The sequence below is a fragment of the Brassica napus genome, chromosome C2, assembly GCF_020379485.1.
Source record: "Brassica napus cultivar Da-Ae chromosome C2, Da-Ae, whole genome shotgun sequence".
Classification (NCBI taxonomy): Eukaryota; Viridiplantae; Streptophyta; class Magnoliopsida; order Brassicales; family Brassicaceae; genus Brassica; species Brassica napus.
Window position 1 is genome coordinate 24,088,233 of NC_063445.1, and position 15,657 is coordinate 24,103,889.

A 15,657-nucleotide genomic window follows, 5' to 3' on the forward strand; every position below is an offset into this window, starting at 1 on the left:
CCTCGGAATATTTTCATTAATTCGAGGAAAAAGAATATCCTGTGCATGTATTTCTATTAATTTATATTGTTCCTCGGAATTTCCTCGGAATATTCCGAGGAAATACCGAGGAACTAGTGTTTGGGGTTTCAAAACATCAATTTTTTTGTCGTATTTCATTTCTTATACAATTGTAATGCATACCATTGAGGATTCTTTGTATAGATGAGCATAAACCATGAAATAACAAATTTCAAAACGAATTGTAAGTATTCCCTTTACCGTTCATTAAAGTGTAAAAGTGTTTCTCTTATGTTGTGGGGATTTCGTTCATACAATTGGAAAAGTGTTTATTATAGGGTAAGGAACAAATTTTTGACTTCATAATGAACGTAAGACACTTAATAAGGGTTATATAGGTGTTATTCAAACCGGAAAAACGTTGTTTTCGGTTTAAAAACCTTATTTCCTCGGAATTTCCTCGGAATATTCCGAGAAACTAGTGTTTGGGGTTTCAAAACGTTAATTTTTTTTTTAAATGGATCGATCGATGGATATATGTCCAAAAACGCATCGATCGATCACTAAGATGGACCAAAGCGTAACAATGTGATCGATCGATGAGATTATCCCATCGATCGATCGAGGATATCAAGTGTTCCTAGGAATTTCCTCGGAATATTCCGAGGAAATTCCGAGGAACTAGTGTTTGGGGTTTCAAAATCTCGAATGTTTTTTTATAAACGGATCGATCGATGGATATATGTCCAGAAACGCATCGATCGATCACGAAGATGGACCAAAGCGTAACAATGTGATCGATCGATGGGATTATCCCATCGATCGATCGAGGATATCAAGTGTTCCTCGGAATTTCCTCGGAATATTAGAACTAGTGTTTGGGGTTTCAAAATCTCGAATGTTTTTTTATAAACGGATCGATCGATGGATTTATGTCCAAAAACGCATCGATCGATCACTAAGATGGACCAAAGCGTAACAATGTGATCGATCGATGGGTATATGTTCAAAAACGCATCGATCGATCACTAGTTCGTCGGAATTTCCTCGGAATATTCCAACGGATTGATGTTTCCTCGGAATTCCGTCGGTATATTTTGAGTAAATTCCGAGGAAACCCAAATTTTGGGTTTCCTCGGAAATTCCGAGGATTTCATTTTCCGTCGAATGTCCGTCAGAATACCGTTGTTTTCTTGTAGTGGTGGCATAATAAACTATTTAAACTAAAGGCTCATCACTGAATACCAGAAACTGAACTCCCTCGATCTTCATCTAAGAATATCCCAATATCTTTGCAGTCCGAGCTGTAAAGTTTACTGGTACCTCCTAAATCATGAGTAAGGCACCACACAAACTTGTAACCTTCTCCCGATTTAAGAAAATTGAATGAATTTATAGTCAAGGAATGTCATTTTATTTGCATAAGTCCTTGTATTGCCCTGTTGGTGAGGAAAAAGAATCAAAAGAGTATTTAATTTGCAAGCACCTTTCACGAGATCTCTTTCTTTTACCGGCCTCGTGCTTTGAGATTTTTTCATGATTAACATACAAATGATTGATGAACATATGAAGAGTTTTATTATTAGTCGTAAACTCTAATATACTCTTAATTTTTTGTCCTTAATTTCACTCAGATAATATATACATATTCTTGGACGAAGTATCTTCCTCAGTAGCTTTCATGAACATAACTGGGAGTGGCATAGAGCCTAAAGCCAAACGACGAATGCCATGTTCGTCCATAAATATCCCGACATCGCTGCAACCGTTATCCTTGGAACAAAACGCAACCGTGTAACTGTTAACCAAAACTCCAGTTTTCTTGATCTGGAAGAAACTCTTCGAGGTATCTTCTCCAAGTTCTGGCTTAGGACCAGCCGTTACGAACAACTTCCTAAAGTGACTTTCGGCAGCCGTCACCCACCAATAGGTTGACCGAACGCAGAACTTAGCTTTGACGTCCATCTCGATGTTGAGGTTCTCTGATTGAGGAACGAACTGAACTTTAGACCTCCAGTTTGAGAATTTTACGGGAATGCCCCTGTTGACCTCTGAAATTCTCTGCCCGACAAAGAGGGGACATAAATTGTCACCACGAGGGGAGAGGGTGAGACCGCCACCTTTAGTGCCATAGTTGAGGGGAATAACGTAGTAACTGCCGTCCGATATAATATCACCATTAATGTCGAGAACTGGTTGGCCGGGGCTTGCGGTCACAGCCAAAACAGTGGTTAAGGCAAGAAGGAAGTAAAACATAAAATTCATCCTTTTCAGTTTGTGTAGTTGATTAGCTTTGAGTGTTATTGGATGAAAAAAATGTGAGCTCATGTGATCGGTATTTATACGGTCGTGTATACATGCACATACAGCTTCGTACACGCTAGCTTTATGAAGACGCCTATCTTTTTCTTTATTCCACTTTCATTAAACGCCTTTTAAATTATTATTTTTTGTCTACAAACGCCTCTTCAATTTGTTTGTATGATTCTTTCTTATGGAGTGATAGAGTTTTACTGTTTTATCCTGATCTTCGAGACTTAAACAGTTGGTTAACTAATAAGATTATGTATTTCACTATTTTTGGTTTAATCGTTACTAGCTAGGATTATATTTTGTTGATAAATTTATTAACATGTATGTTTGCTCACTAATATGTTTAGACATGGACGATCGGTTTTCAGTTTGCTTCCACATTATATTTTTTTGTTTTCGGTTTGGTTCCGGTTCGGTTGTAATTTTTAGTTTTTGCTTCAAGACATATAGAAACTATTCAGTTAATTATGAATTTGGTTTTGATTTGTGTTTACTTATTTGGTTTTTGGTTTGGTCAAGTGACAACATGTTTAATAGGTCCAAAAAAAAATGTCAGGGTAAATTTCAAAAAGAATTCTAAATTCATACAATACATTTATTTATTTTTAGATAGGTCTAAAAATTCTTTGCATTAGATTTTAAAAATAATTTCCTTTTAATAGTATAGATTTTAAATGAATTAGTTAAGAAGATATACACAATTTCAGTTAGTAGTTTAATTCTAGCATAGGTATATTCCATTTACTAAAATCGTGGTATAATATTCTGTGTAACAATAAATATAGCATCTACCTTCAAAATCTTTTTTAAATTATAATTTATTGTATAATGGTAATCATTAAAAATTATATCATTATATTATCATGTAAAAATATAATGGTATTTGACAATCATATAAACGTGTCGGTCTATTTTATAAATGACTAAATATATAAAAACTGCCATTGTGAAACTTATTATAAAATTATTACCGTATATGATTGTCAAATATGTATTCTATGTAACGTCATGTATATATATATATATGTAATTCATATTTTTGTAATATAGTATATAAGTGAAGTTTATTAAGTATGTGTGTTTTTATGTCTATGAATGTATAAATGTATTCTTAATAAATATATTAAAAAGTTAAATATCATTTATGATCATAAAACATACATGCATAGACTATCTTATGTGAATACACCTTCCTTAAATAATACAGTATAATTAATTAGATGAAATAATATTAAGTGGTTTAAATAATATAATATTATAGGTTCGTATTAAGTCAACAACATGTTCAATAGGTATAAAACAAAACAAAATGCCATGGTAGAATTTAAATATAACCCTAAATTAATAGATTGGATGAAAGGAAAAAGAACAACTAAAAGCTTGGTTCAACCTGGTCAGAAAATTGGTTAACCAAAAAGGTTAATTTAAAGAGAAAAAATACCAAAGCACCTGTTTATAGTATAGAAGTGGATTCATTGATAGATTCTCCTCGTGTGATTAAATTTATGAGGAAATTGTTCAAGAGTGAAGTTTTTAAAGCGTTAGTTTCTTGCTAGTTACAGTAGAAAATCTATAAATTACTTTACAAGTTTCTAATTTTCCTTAATAAACATAATAACCGCTACTTGTATTTTCAAACGTAATTTGAAGAAGTGGTATTTGAAAAAAAAAGTTAATTATTTCAAATAAATTATTTAAAATTAAACAATTATACATGTAGAGAAGATGATCATTTATAATATAGATTCCATTTTACGCTAATCGTGTGTTTGTCTTTTTTATTTATTATCAGTCAACTTTACTAATAAAATGGGTATTGTTATAAACCATTTAGTGATCGACTCATTTATCAGTCCGTGTAACAAGACGGGCTAAGCCCATCCGCATGATCATACTGGCGCCTATCTACTTTTGTGTTTATCTACATTATAGTTGGTGTTTATCTTACGTATTGCTAGTCATTATCTAGTTAAGGATAAGTACGATCTCATGTTGATCCAGTACTTAGACCGTCATTACCATATGTATATAAAGACCAGTTGGTCGATCTAATAATATACACAAGTTCCCCTCTTCATTCACAACACGTTATCAGCACGATAGACTCCAAAACCCTGAGACAAAACCTAACCTAAAATCCGTCACACATAAACCCTAATCCAGACGTAACTTAAAATCAATCTATCTCTCAAACCCCAAGGAACCAGACGACGCGCTACATATCAAATTGAAGCTCTGGACAAGACGAATCTATCAGCGAAAACCGTTTGTCAATCCGATCTCAGACGCGCCCACACTCGCAGAAACAATAGACGGCGTCGCCTTGGTTTTTTGGAACCCTAAACCCGAAGAACCCTAATTCGTTCTTGATTCCATTCCAGCAAGCATTACAGTCTCAGCTTCATCCCGATATCAGCTCAGACGAACCCTTGAACTCAATCCCGTCTCGCGTTCCCGTCACTGCCTCAGCTCCATCCAACGATCAGCCTCAACCCGTTCGTTAGAGACAACCAAGGCGATCGCGATCTAACAAACCTAACCCGATCGCATCCTCTCAGCTCGCGATCCCGAAGCAGCCAGCTCGCGTCCGTTCGAGGTTCATCTTGGTGGTCCGGTTTCTACAATCTGCAAAACAAAGGTAATCCTAATTCTGAGAACATGAATTGAACATGGTTGTTTTGTAAAGATTGAAACCCTAAAATCAGAACTCTAAAGATGAAAGCCATATGGAAAATAGATCAAACCCTAAAGAGTAAATCGGAGCTCGAATAAGTCTGATCCCCTAAACCATAATTCGAGATTGATCCATTGATCAATTAAAATCAAAGTCTTAATGATTTTGAATCTCAAATCAAATTTCCCTAGATCAAAGATCAAAGTTTTTCGAAATCTCCTAAAAACCTTTAATTTTGGAAAATCGGTTTTAAATTGTTTGATTTAAACTTTGATTGTTTGATCACCTAGAGCTATTGATAAGATTGTTTAAATTCGAATCTAAATCACTCAAACTGAAACCCTAAAAGTTTAAATCGGTTTTAAAATGTCTTTGTTTGATGATTGATGATCTGAGATGTTAGGATTGATAAATTGATTAATAGATCTAATCTCAAGATTCGAAATCCTTAAGGCCTTGAAACCCTTAATCTTGATTGATATTCCTAAAGGCCTTGAAACCTTAAATCTCTCATTACTTAAAACCTGAAAGATTGATTTAAAGAATTTACATATTGAATGAGAGTTAGGTTGCTAGATTATTTGATTGATATGGATCGTGTGGCATTGTGTTTTTGTTATCAATCATACTGAATGGCCGTGAGGCATAATGCATTGGTTCATACATGCGGCCTTGTGCCCTTGATTGAGATTAAAGCCGTAAGGCCTAAGCATCACAAAACATGAGCCGTGTAGCCTAAAGTATTATAGATAGACTTATGAAATCATATGCACTAATTATTTGAATTGGTTGCAAGAATTCTAAATCATGAATTTATTAATGATTTCAGATGTCGAGATTTGAGCCTTCGGATTATGCTGCCCTAGATATCTCTGGAGATAATTATCCAGAATGGGAAATGAACACTTCAATTGCCCTGAAGTCTAGAGGACTCGGGAAATGTATCATTGAAAGAAATGATGAAGTTGAAAGTGAAAAGCATAGAGCCATAACAATTATGCGCTATCATCTCACTGAGGAACTGAGAAATAAGTACGAAAGTATTGAGGATCCTTATGATCTTTGGATAAAACTAAAATCCATATACTCAATGGAATTATGGCGAAAGGCCATGAATGATTGGAAGATACTCAGGTTCCAGGATTTTAAATCCGTGGAAGAATACGATTCTGCTCTAATGAAAATCGCCCATAGTCTTGAACTATGTGATGAAGTGGTTACAGATAATGATCTACTGTATAAAACATATTCCACATTCAATCCAAAGGATCGGTTGCTATCATATACAGCTAAAGGTTTCACAACCTATAATGACCTATTGTCATACCTATTGGCAACTGAGCAAAGAAAGCAGAAAATTAAAGATACCATTGACAGATTTGAGAAACTTCAGAAAAGATGCATTGAGGAACAAAACAGTGAGATGAGATATCCTGAGGCATTGGATCAGGATGAATCCAAGAAAGCCGTGTGGAGTAATATAGATTGTGAGGCCGGCTTATACATTGACTAAAAGAAAGATCTCGACATGATAATTTTATTTTAAGTCTATGATTTTGTGATTTGCTTTTGACCTACTTGATGATTCACGATTTTGTTTTTATATATTATCTTGCTTGGTCTTGCTTGATGATTCTTGATTAAATAACAAATAAAACCTTAATAAAAGGATAATCAGTCCACTGATAGTTGATTTCATGCATGGTTTAACTTTACCTTGATTGTATAGGTTTAACTTTACCTTCCTGCAATCACATAAAATCAATTGTTGGGTGTAGACTAATGAGTCAGTTCACTGATACATTGATTTCTCGCATAGATTTTACTTCATCTTGATTGTATAGGTTCAACTTTACCTTCCTACAATCACTTGAAATCAATTAATTGGTACTGACAATGGCAAAAGACACGACATTATTCAGACCCATTGAGTTATAAAAAAATTCAATGTTTTCTACATTGAACCAGTGAGCAAAGAAAATACGATTCCTTTCAGATTTTTGAAAAAAATCGCCTAAAAGCATTATGAATGCCTATACCCATATTTTCTACTGATTTATTATATGCTAAGGATCAGTATGAAAGAGGCATAAAGCCATGGTAACCAGTATGGTTCACCACGAAATAAACACTTATGGCATGACCAGATTAGCCATCTTGATCCAAAACATGAAGAAAAATTAATTAAGGCACAAAAGTGATCCCATAAAATCTCACAATGTGTTATAAGTACACAAAAGGGAAAATCACTAAAATAATTAAGGCTCCACTGTCCTAAGCACTACGAAATTATGAGTATGTTCATGAGGGGGAGAGAGGACTAAAACCCACAGTCCATGATCATATCATAAATTTGGATTCCATAGTTTACAACCATAATATACACGGCTGGAAAGCTTTAAAGCTCTCACTAATGGTACATCACCCACGTCCAGCCTAAAGCTTAAGGACATTATGTATATAAATATTGATTTACATCAGGCCATACATGTAAGCATAGACATTCCCACCTCTGAATGATTAAGGGTCATAAACCAGACATATACACAAACCATCTTAAGAAAATACGAATATTCCACCACATATATGTGTGCCATTTAAGATGGAACCTCAGATGAGGATTGGGAATATATATTAGATAAATAAGACTTCCTCCACGAAACTATAATGTATCTTGTGCCAAACATGGATGATTTAATCAAGTGGCCAAGAACACAGATTACAAAAGATAGTAATCTGATTATCCAACTTTGAAAGGAGAAAGTTATCAGGCTGATAAAGAGTAAAGAGTAAAAGAGAAATATAATGGTATCAACCATAGTTGTCTTGGCAAGATCCTCAGACCAAAGATTATGATCTAGACGTTCTAAAAGAATATGATCAAAAGATATAAAAGCTAGCAGAAATATATGCCAGACACACTGACCCGAAAAGAAAAAAATGACTATGTCATACCAGCTTAAGCACCACGAATTTGATGTCTAAGAGACACAATCAAGTTGCTACAATGTCTATTAGAGATAGACAAATAAGTTCCAAATAATAAGGAACCTCGGAAAGTAATGAAAGGTGCTCAGAATCGTACAAATCCGAGTTCATAAGAGAAACCAGTTCAGACAGAGAAATAAGGTTGCGCAACCACACATCTAAGGTACCAGACCATGTAGTTTGGGACGCCAAACTGCAAGGTATAAAGGTCTTGGATAATAAGATCTCAAAATCTAATTAGATCATGTCTGGAACAGTATGAAACTGAAGATAAAGAGTGTTAACACCAAAGATGTATTTACATACATAAGAGCTCATAAAAGATTGTAGTACTTGGGATTTGAAGGATATAACCTGAGGATCATGAACCCACGTAGAGTACTCATAAAACCTATATAGGGACGTGGGGTGTTCAAAGAATTCAAAGTAATTATAAGACAGATGGGCGTAGTAACCATGTACATACAGAAAAGCCATCTAAGAAAGAAACCAGTGAATGGATCTTGTGAGATAAGAAATTCCGTGAGATTAAAGGACATGACCACATGGTATAGTGTGTCCATGTTCCTTCTAAATAACGTTCAAGTATAGCTTGATTACACAAGGATACTCACAAGGACCAAGGAACAATTTATAAAGAGATATGCTCCTATATGGTGGATGCTACTACAGAAAATCAAGTTTGATTTTGTCTGGATATTTACTAAAGAAATAATGGTGTAGTAAGCAGCAAATGGATCACTGGATAAAGGTATCAACGTACCATAGAAATATGAGAAAGAAATTCTCATAGAACAAGCTTTGTTCCTAAGTTGTTTATGGATTGTAATATACAGCAGCTGTAAGTAATATGAAAGACTAAGTATTTACTTAGTGCAGTCAGTCCATACAGAAAATATTATAATTCCTTGTGATCATAATAAAGACCAACTGAGAGAAAAAGGTTTAATGGTTCAAAGGTTCAATGATACAAGTTATCGATTGATTAAACAAGCTATGTTTTACATATGGAAAGTCTGTAGAAAAATCATAGCCGTGTGTGTGTGTATGATTAAGTCAGCACGCCTAAGTGAGAACCATAAACCAGGATAGTGACCAGAAGGATGTCTGGTCGTGGCTTAATGATTATAAGCATTGCTAAAGCAAGAAAAGATCGATAACCATGTACAAAGGACATGAGTGTACGACTGCGAATTCATTGTGTGATGAGTTTCATTGCAGCAAATAATTATTGATGGTATGACCTTAGACACTCATGATTATGAACGAATATAGACAAGGTCTATAGCTCAACATGGATCGACAAAAGAAAATAAAGAATGATTGGTTACAATGGATAAAGCCATTGGCACATACGAAGAGATATAAGTCCGAATGAACGAAAGATATGAAGTAAAGTTGTTCGTATGTGTTTTGGGTCTATGACTCAATATATATTGAATGTCCACATTTTGGGAAAGCCATATAACCAAAGAGAATCCGTGGGACATGAAAAAGGACCTGCAAGTAAAGTTTTATTGCAGATTATAAAGTCCATCCGAGCACCGTTTGAAGCACAATCAGTTCAACCAAGACATGGAGTGATCAGCAGCAAAGATGTACATCCTGACCACATCTTAATGGAGTTCCAAAAGACATACCAACGTCCAAGACTTACAAGTTCATTCAAGGAGAATCCAGCTGATCATCTTCACCAAGTCATAGGCAACTTCAACGTTCAAGAAGACTCGGATACCAGATGGGAATGCGTCTACTACAGTGATGCATTCATCAGGGGGAGTTCATGTGTTGTACTCTTTTTCCTGTCTTGTTTTCCCTTTTACCACATTGGGTTTTGGGTTTTGTCAAGAGAGTTTTTAATGAGGCAACATCCAAAGCATGAATGAACCTTGACCGGATGTGTCGATCAAGGGGGAGTGTTATAAACCATTTAGTGATCGACCCATTTATCAGCCCGTGTAGCAAGACGGGCTAAGCCCATCCGCAGGATCATACTGGCGTCTATCTACTTTTTTGTTTATCTACATTATAGTAGGTGTTTATCTTACGTATCGCTAGTCATTATCTAGTTAAGGATAAGTACGATCTCATGTCGATCCAGTACTTAGACCGTCATTACCATATGTATATAAAGACCAGTTGGTCGACCTAATAATATACACAAATTCCCCTCTTCATTCACAACAGGTATATGCTTCATGAGCTCTATTTTTTTAAGGTCACTTAGCTATGTTACCCTGTTGACCAAATTAATTTCCAAGTTTAAGGCAGATGTTAAGAAAATAGTATTTTAAGATTATTTTAGCTTTGTAAATCATAAGGCTACTCGTCAGACAACGTTACTGTAGTTAACACAGCTATATAATTATGAAAATAATAATTAGTATGTAGTAAAATAATTGTGTATTCAATATAAAATTTGAATTGATTTGATTTTTAACGATTTTTTTAATGATTTTATATGATGGGCGAGTTTTATACTATTTAAAAAAAACAACTCTAAAATCTCATTTTAAATTATGAGATTTGCTTTCTTTTATATATTTCTTAAACTAAGAAACTCCTTGCAAACATTTTAAAATCAATAGAAAATTTTAGAGTATTTTATGAAATGTCAAGTTTAATAACAATAAATTTTAAATAAATTTTTAAAATTTATATTTAAATAACAGTGAATTTGTCACTATAATACAAATCACTTAAAACTCAGTTGAATACACTCCCTAATATTTATATGGAACATTCTCCTATGTAGACTAATGGAGAAAAAAACTTTGGTGTAAAATAATCTCTGTAATATTTCGTATAACTTTAATATCATAACCAGTGTTAAAATAACGAAAATGAAAAATAGAAAGATTTTTTATTCCATGTACAATGTTTCCATACAGCAGTATACATAAAAGTTATAAACAGTGAATTAAATTATTATTACTTTTTATATAAAAAATATATATTTAAATTAAAAATATAAAAATGATTACTTTTTATAGTTTTAGAATTATACTTTTCAAATTCAAACTTTTATAATTTAAAAAAAAAATCCTTTTTACAATTTTCTTTTACAATTTTTTTTAAGGAACCAAGCCTAGGAATCATGCGATGGAGAAGTCCTTGGTGGTGGTTTAAGCACCGGTCTGGTGGGGAGCCTATTCTGTTCTGAAATGCAATTGCCGGTCAAGGTACGGAGTCATCAAAATCGATTCATTGGTTGTGCATCTGCTGAATAAGGTTTGGGACACTGACTGCAACCTGAAGCGGTCCTGAGCGAGGAACATGTGCCTAGGTGCTGAGTTGGTCTGGTCCATGGTCCTAATTCCAATCTAACGGTGATCTCCAGCTTCGGTCATATTTGAATTCTTTGTTTAGAATTTAGCTTCAGGTTTGGTTATGTCCTTGTAGTAGTGTGGTCTAAGAGATACTCATTTTCATCGCTTGTGGTGAGATGAGTTTGTTTTCATGGGGGTTTAAGTGATTGGGTGATTGATAAGGTAATTTAGGTTCCAAATGAGTAAGCTTAAGTCATACTATATCTTCACCCATTAGATCACAGGTGGTTAAAGCCTCTGCTGAGGCAATACGGTTACAATTTGTTTGTACTAAAACCTTTGGTTAATGAGAAAGTTAATTTTGAGTTAAAAAAAAAAAACCTAACTTACTTATTTTAGTGTTTTATTATATTTTTTACATTTTTTTCATGCTTCTTAACTACTTCATTAATTGTTTTTACTATAACTAGGGGGTTTTCCGGGCTACGCCCGGATTTTTTCCTATAATATAAGTTTAATTTTTATATTTATATTTAAAAATTGGACAAATATGATGTACACTGAAACTTGTTATAGAATTATAAACATAATGCAAATTTAAAAATATTTGAAGTATTTTGTTGTGTTTTATTGGAGTTTTATGTAGGATATTAGTAAGATTAATACAAAGTTAACTAAATTATAAGTTAAGATCTATATATATTCTTTATCTTGGTTATTTATTTTTATGTAAAACAATTGTAAAACTTATAATTAGTACCGTATAAATTTTGATTGGTTTTAAAATTATTAAGTTTCATTTTTGTACTTGTCTTTAAAAGAAAGTACTACCGACTTGTATACCGGTTCTTTATTTGTTGTCTTCAATTTATCGTTTTAACCAAAATAATTTTGTCGACCTTTTTAACCAAAATTTAAATTAACATTTATTGTTGCTATTTAATTTATGTGTGTTTTTTTTTAAGTTTGTTTGTGATAGAAAGAAAATTCTGCTTCATGATTTGAAATATTTTTAGTTATAAATTTACAGAAGGTTTACTTTCTTACTGTTGTTGATGTAATATTAATTTTTCAGTTTCTTATTTTAATTATTTAATTAATCAGTTTTTTTTGGAAATAATTTTGAATATTGATACTATTATTTGATGTTCTAGCTTTTTTTCTGTTTGTTGGGTAGTGTTTGTGTGCTCGATCATCCCTTTATGCAAGGCTGAGATACTTGCTCAAATATGGTATGACCGAGGATTTCAAACCCAACTTAAAATCTTTCTGAAATTTATAAATGGTAGATAAATACAAAAATTATCACTGTCTGAGATTTGGAATTAGGTTTTTAATCAAAAATTCTGAAGAACTCTTAACTTAAATCAGATTAAACACATTGCATAGACGTTTTGTGTGTTTCTGAAAATAATTTATATACAAAAACGGTTTAAAATTTTTAACTCCTATGGTTTGATCATGCCCTACAATCTGAGTTGCAAACTTACGAACTGCATTATTATTATTCTCGCATTTGTCTCACTTCTTCTTGTGTTTCATGACCTTGTTTTTAGGTTCCATGACATTTGTCTATGATACTTTGATAGTATTGTGTACAAACTCAATATTAAATTTTATTTTAGTTATACACATTCTAAGTTATTATCCAGGCTACACGTTTATATTTAATAATTTGTTTTATATTTATAGTAATTTTAAAATTATCAAAATAGAAGATCGTTTTTAAAATTGTAACCTTTTAATTAACTACCATTTTCTATTTTTGGATTTATATATACATAAGTGAAATGTAAAAAGGTATTTAAAAAGAGAAGAGTTCTACTCAGTATGTAAATGAGACATAAGTTTTAAAGAGTCTCATCCTCAAAAGAAAGCTTTAAAAAGACCCAAACTACAGCAAACGCAGCTTCCCTTGATCTAGAGAACGTAGTAGTAACCCAAGACAAGAAGCATTAGTACCACAACAGCAGCTGGAGCAGCCCAAACCATGTAGTTAGTCTGCATCTTACGCTTGAGCATTGGTCTCGGGAGTGTTTCCGGTCCTCCTCTATTGCGGATCCTGTTCCTTGTTGGTTTCTCCTTCAAGACTTTCTTTTCCTTCTTTGGTTTCTCCTTCACTGGAGCTTCAATCTCCTCCTTCTCAGCCTCAGAAGCCTCTGGAACTTCCTCAGAGATGGCCTCGTATGCGTTGCTGTCTCCTGTCTTCTTCTTGGCCGCCTTCTCTCGCTCCTGCAACACACAAAAGAAAAGAAGATTATTAGAATTGAAAAGAGAGAAGGCAAAGAGAATTGATATTGATACCTTTTGTTCTTTCTTCTCAGCTTCCTTTTGAGCTCTTATGGAAGCTTTAGCAGCGGCTTTCTCTGCCACTGCCAGTGCCAGCTTCTTTTTCCTTTCCATGGCTAGCTTGGCTTTAGTAATCTCCTCTTGCTTTCTCATCTCTGCTTCATCTAGATCTAGAATTACTTCCGCGCCTTGAGGTAACTTTCACCGTAGCTTCATCTAGATCTAGATTAACTATATACTAAAATTTTCTGGAAGTCTCCTTGAGGCTGTATCTTTGGCTCCAATATATTGCCGTAGAGTCCTGACTGAGGCTCCCCTGCACAAAAAAAAAAAAGAAACTTGAAACTGTAAGATCAAGCAAATGATCATTATGCAGGCGAGGTGAGTAAAAATTAAAGTACCTTTTTAGGAGACTTGTTCTCAGCAATGAAAAACTTCCCATACGGATCATCAATGATTCCTTCATAGACCCACCTAAATTGAACACCAAGTACAAAGTCAGTCGACGGATGAGATTAGAGAAAGAAAGAGGCATGGGAAATCAACCTTTCCAATATGCTGAGGTATGCATTGCTTGCACACTCGGTCATTTTCTCTAACAATGACCTCACTGAGTTATCACCAGCCATCGCTTTAGCCTAAGCATAACCGTTTTCAAGATTAGGACATAATCATTCAAAGGGTATTTTTATAACCAAAGCAAGAATCTACCTGACCTGATGAATTAACGCAGCCAATGCGCGCATGGATCCCATCATGGGCTGAGAGATACAATTCAATCAATCAGCATACATTCTACAGAATTTGCATCTTGGATTTTATAAAACAAACAAACAATCAATCAATCAAAACACACCTGACAGTAAAACCATAATCCTTGGAGAGAAAGTCTTCTAAGTCGAAACTGATGTTCCAGTTGTGCCACCATGGCTTGATAATACGACAGGATTCAGTAATTACTGAAACTTATACAACTCAGAATTTTTAAATGTTAAGATTCATTCCTCAAGGCTTAGGAACTCAAATCGTTGAACAAATTAAAGAGATATAACGAACAATAAAAAGTTCAGTATTTAACTTAAAACTCACCCTCCTAGAAGAGAAGAAAGAAAATTGGGATAACAATTGATATTAAACCCCTTAATTAGATTGAATCGTATATCCAATTGTAGTTATGAAAATAATCAAGAAGGAAGAGAGAGGGAGAAAAGGGGATACACCTTCAATTTTCCAGGAAAGAAGAAGGATCCGAGATAATATTTTGGAAGCCGACTGACATCCGGTTTGTATCCGTTTGGAAGCAATCAAACGAAGAAGGAGGTTAGAATATTCTGATCCTTATCACTTGATCTGAGAAGACGAAGAGAAAGGGTCCGAGATTTGATAATGGGAAAATTAGGGTTTGTTATCGCGTAGAAGGGGAAGCCGTATCTACCGCGTTTTGGGCTTAACGGGCTCGACGAAACCGATCAGAGCCGGGCCGGTTAAACTTTAAGCCCAGATAAATTCGCGGGCTGCTGACGTGGCGAATTTCAAACACCCTATTGGCTGATTTTAAACGAGGACGTGGACAGTCTCTCTACTCCTCATATATCCCTTTTAGTATAGGTTAGATAATTTGATATCATTTTTTTTACGTGTTAACCATAATAACTCCACATGTTTGAATGAATTTTTTTAATTTGTGACAAGAATTCAAACCAGTTAACAAATAACTTTTTATTTATTTACATAATCGGTTAGGTATAAATATTTAGGTATCTGTTCGGGTACAAATCGGTTCTTTAAGATATCGATTTTTTTATGTTTTAATTAGGTTCCGTTCGGGTATTATAAAGTGGAGTTTGAGTCGAATTATTTTAGGTCTGGATGGATTTTGTTTTGATGTGTAGGAACCTAAAACTGAACAAAAAAAACTATGTGTTTAAAAATATTATTAAATAATTTATAGAAAGAAAATAAAACCCAGCGACCGCGATTAAACTCTAGTAAAACACTATAACTATGGCTTTAAAAAGATTTAGCATACATTATTAGCTGTCAGATAAATAATAAGATGGATCCCAATCCTACTTACAGATTCAATCGTTTATGCATGTTTTTGTCAACCATCTTCACAATTTG

General features: G+C 33.9%; 2 protein-coding genes across 7 annotated transcripts; both read right to left on the reverse strand.

The window, feature by feature from the left end:
* Positions 1 to 1,111: 1,111 nt before the first annotated feature.
* On the reverse strand, positions 1,112 to 4,682 carry LOC106378109 (kunitz trypsin inhibitor 4-like). The gene has a single exon (XM_048748600.1). It carries the CDS (start codon positions 2,326 to 2,328, stop codon positions 1,627 to 1,629), a length of 702 nt encoding a protein of 233 aa, XP_048604557.1. The 5' UTR covers positions 2,329 to 4,682; the 3' UTR covers positions 1,112 to 1,626.
* Positions 4,683 to 13,030: 8,348 nt separating this feature from the next.
* LOC106381300 (proton pump-interactor 1) lies at positions 13,031 to 14,997 on the reverse strand. Of its 6 annotated transcripts, none has more exons than XM_013821200.3 (7): positions 14,754 to 14,997; positions 14,390 to 14,492; positions 14,250 to 14,294; positions 14,080 to 14,171; positions 13,935 to 14,007; positions 13,549 to 13,849; positions 13,031 to 13,476 (listed from the first exon to the last, which is right to left on the reverse strand). In XM_013821200.3, the coding sequence occupies exons 6-7, from the start codon at positions 13,684 to 13,686 to the stop codon at positions 13,165 to 13,167; spliced, it is 450 nt and encodes a 149-aa protein (XP_013676654.2). In that variant the 5' UTR covers positions 13,687 to 13,849; positions 13,935 to 14,007; positions 14,080 to 14,171; positions 14,250 to 14,294; positions 14,390 to 14,492; positions 14,754 to 14,997; the 3' UTR covers positions 13,031 to 13,164. The 6 variants fall into 6 exon arrangements, with proteins under 6 accessions (XP_013676654.2, XP_048604559.1, XP_048604558.1 ...); XM_048748602.1 differs by having other exon boundaries at positions 14,245 to 14,294; XM_048748601.1 differs by having other exon boundaries at positions 14,390 to 14,498; positions 14,754 to 14,947.
* Positions 14,998 to 15,657: the final 660 nt, after the last annotated feature.

Coding starts and splice junctions, on each gene's coding strand:
- LOC106381300 (XM_013821200.3), bottom strand. CDS start 13,686: ATGAGAAAGCAAGAGGAGATTACTAAAGCCAAGCTAGCCATGGAAAGG. Junction 13,477..13,548: donor CTGAGAAGAAAGAACAAAAG/GTATCAATATCA, acceptor TGTGTGTTGCAG/GAGCGAGAGAAGGCGGCCAA.
- LOC106378109 (XM_048748600.1), bottom strand. CDS start 2,328: ATGAGCTCACATTTTTTTCATCCAATAACACTCAAAGCTAATCAACTA.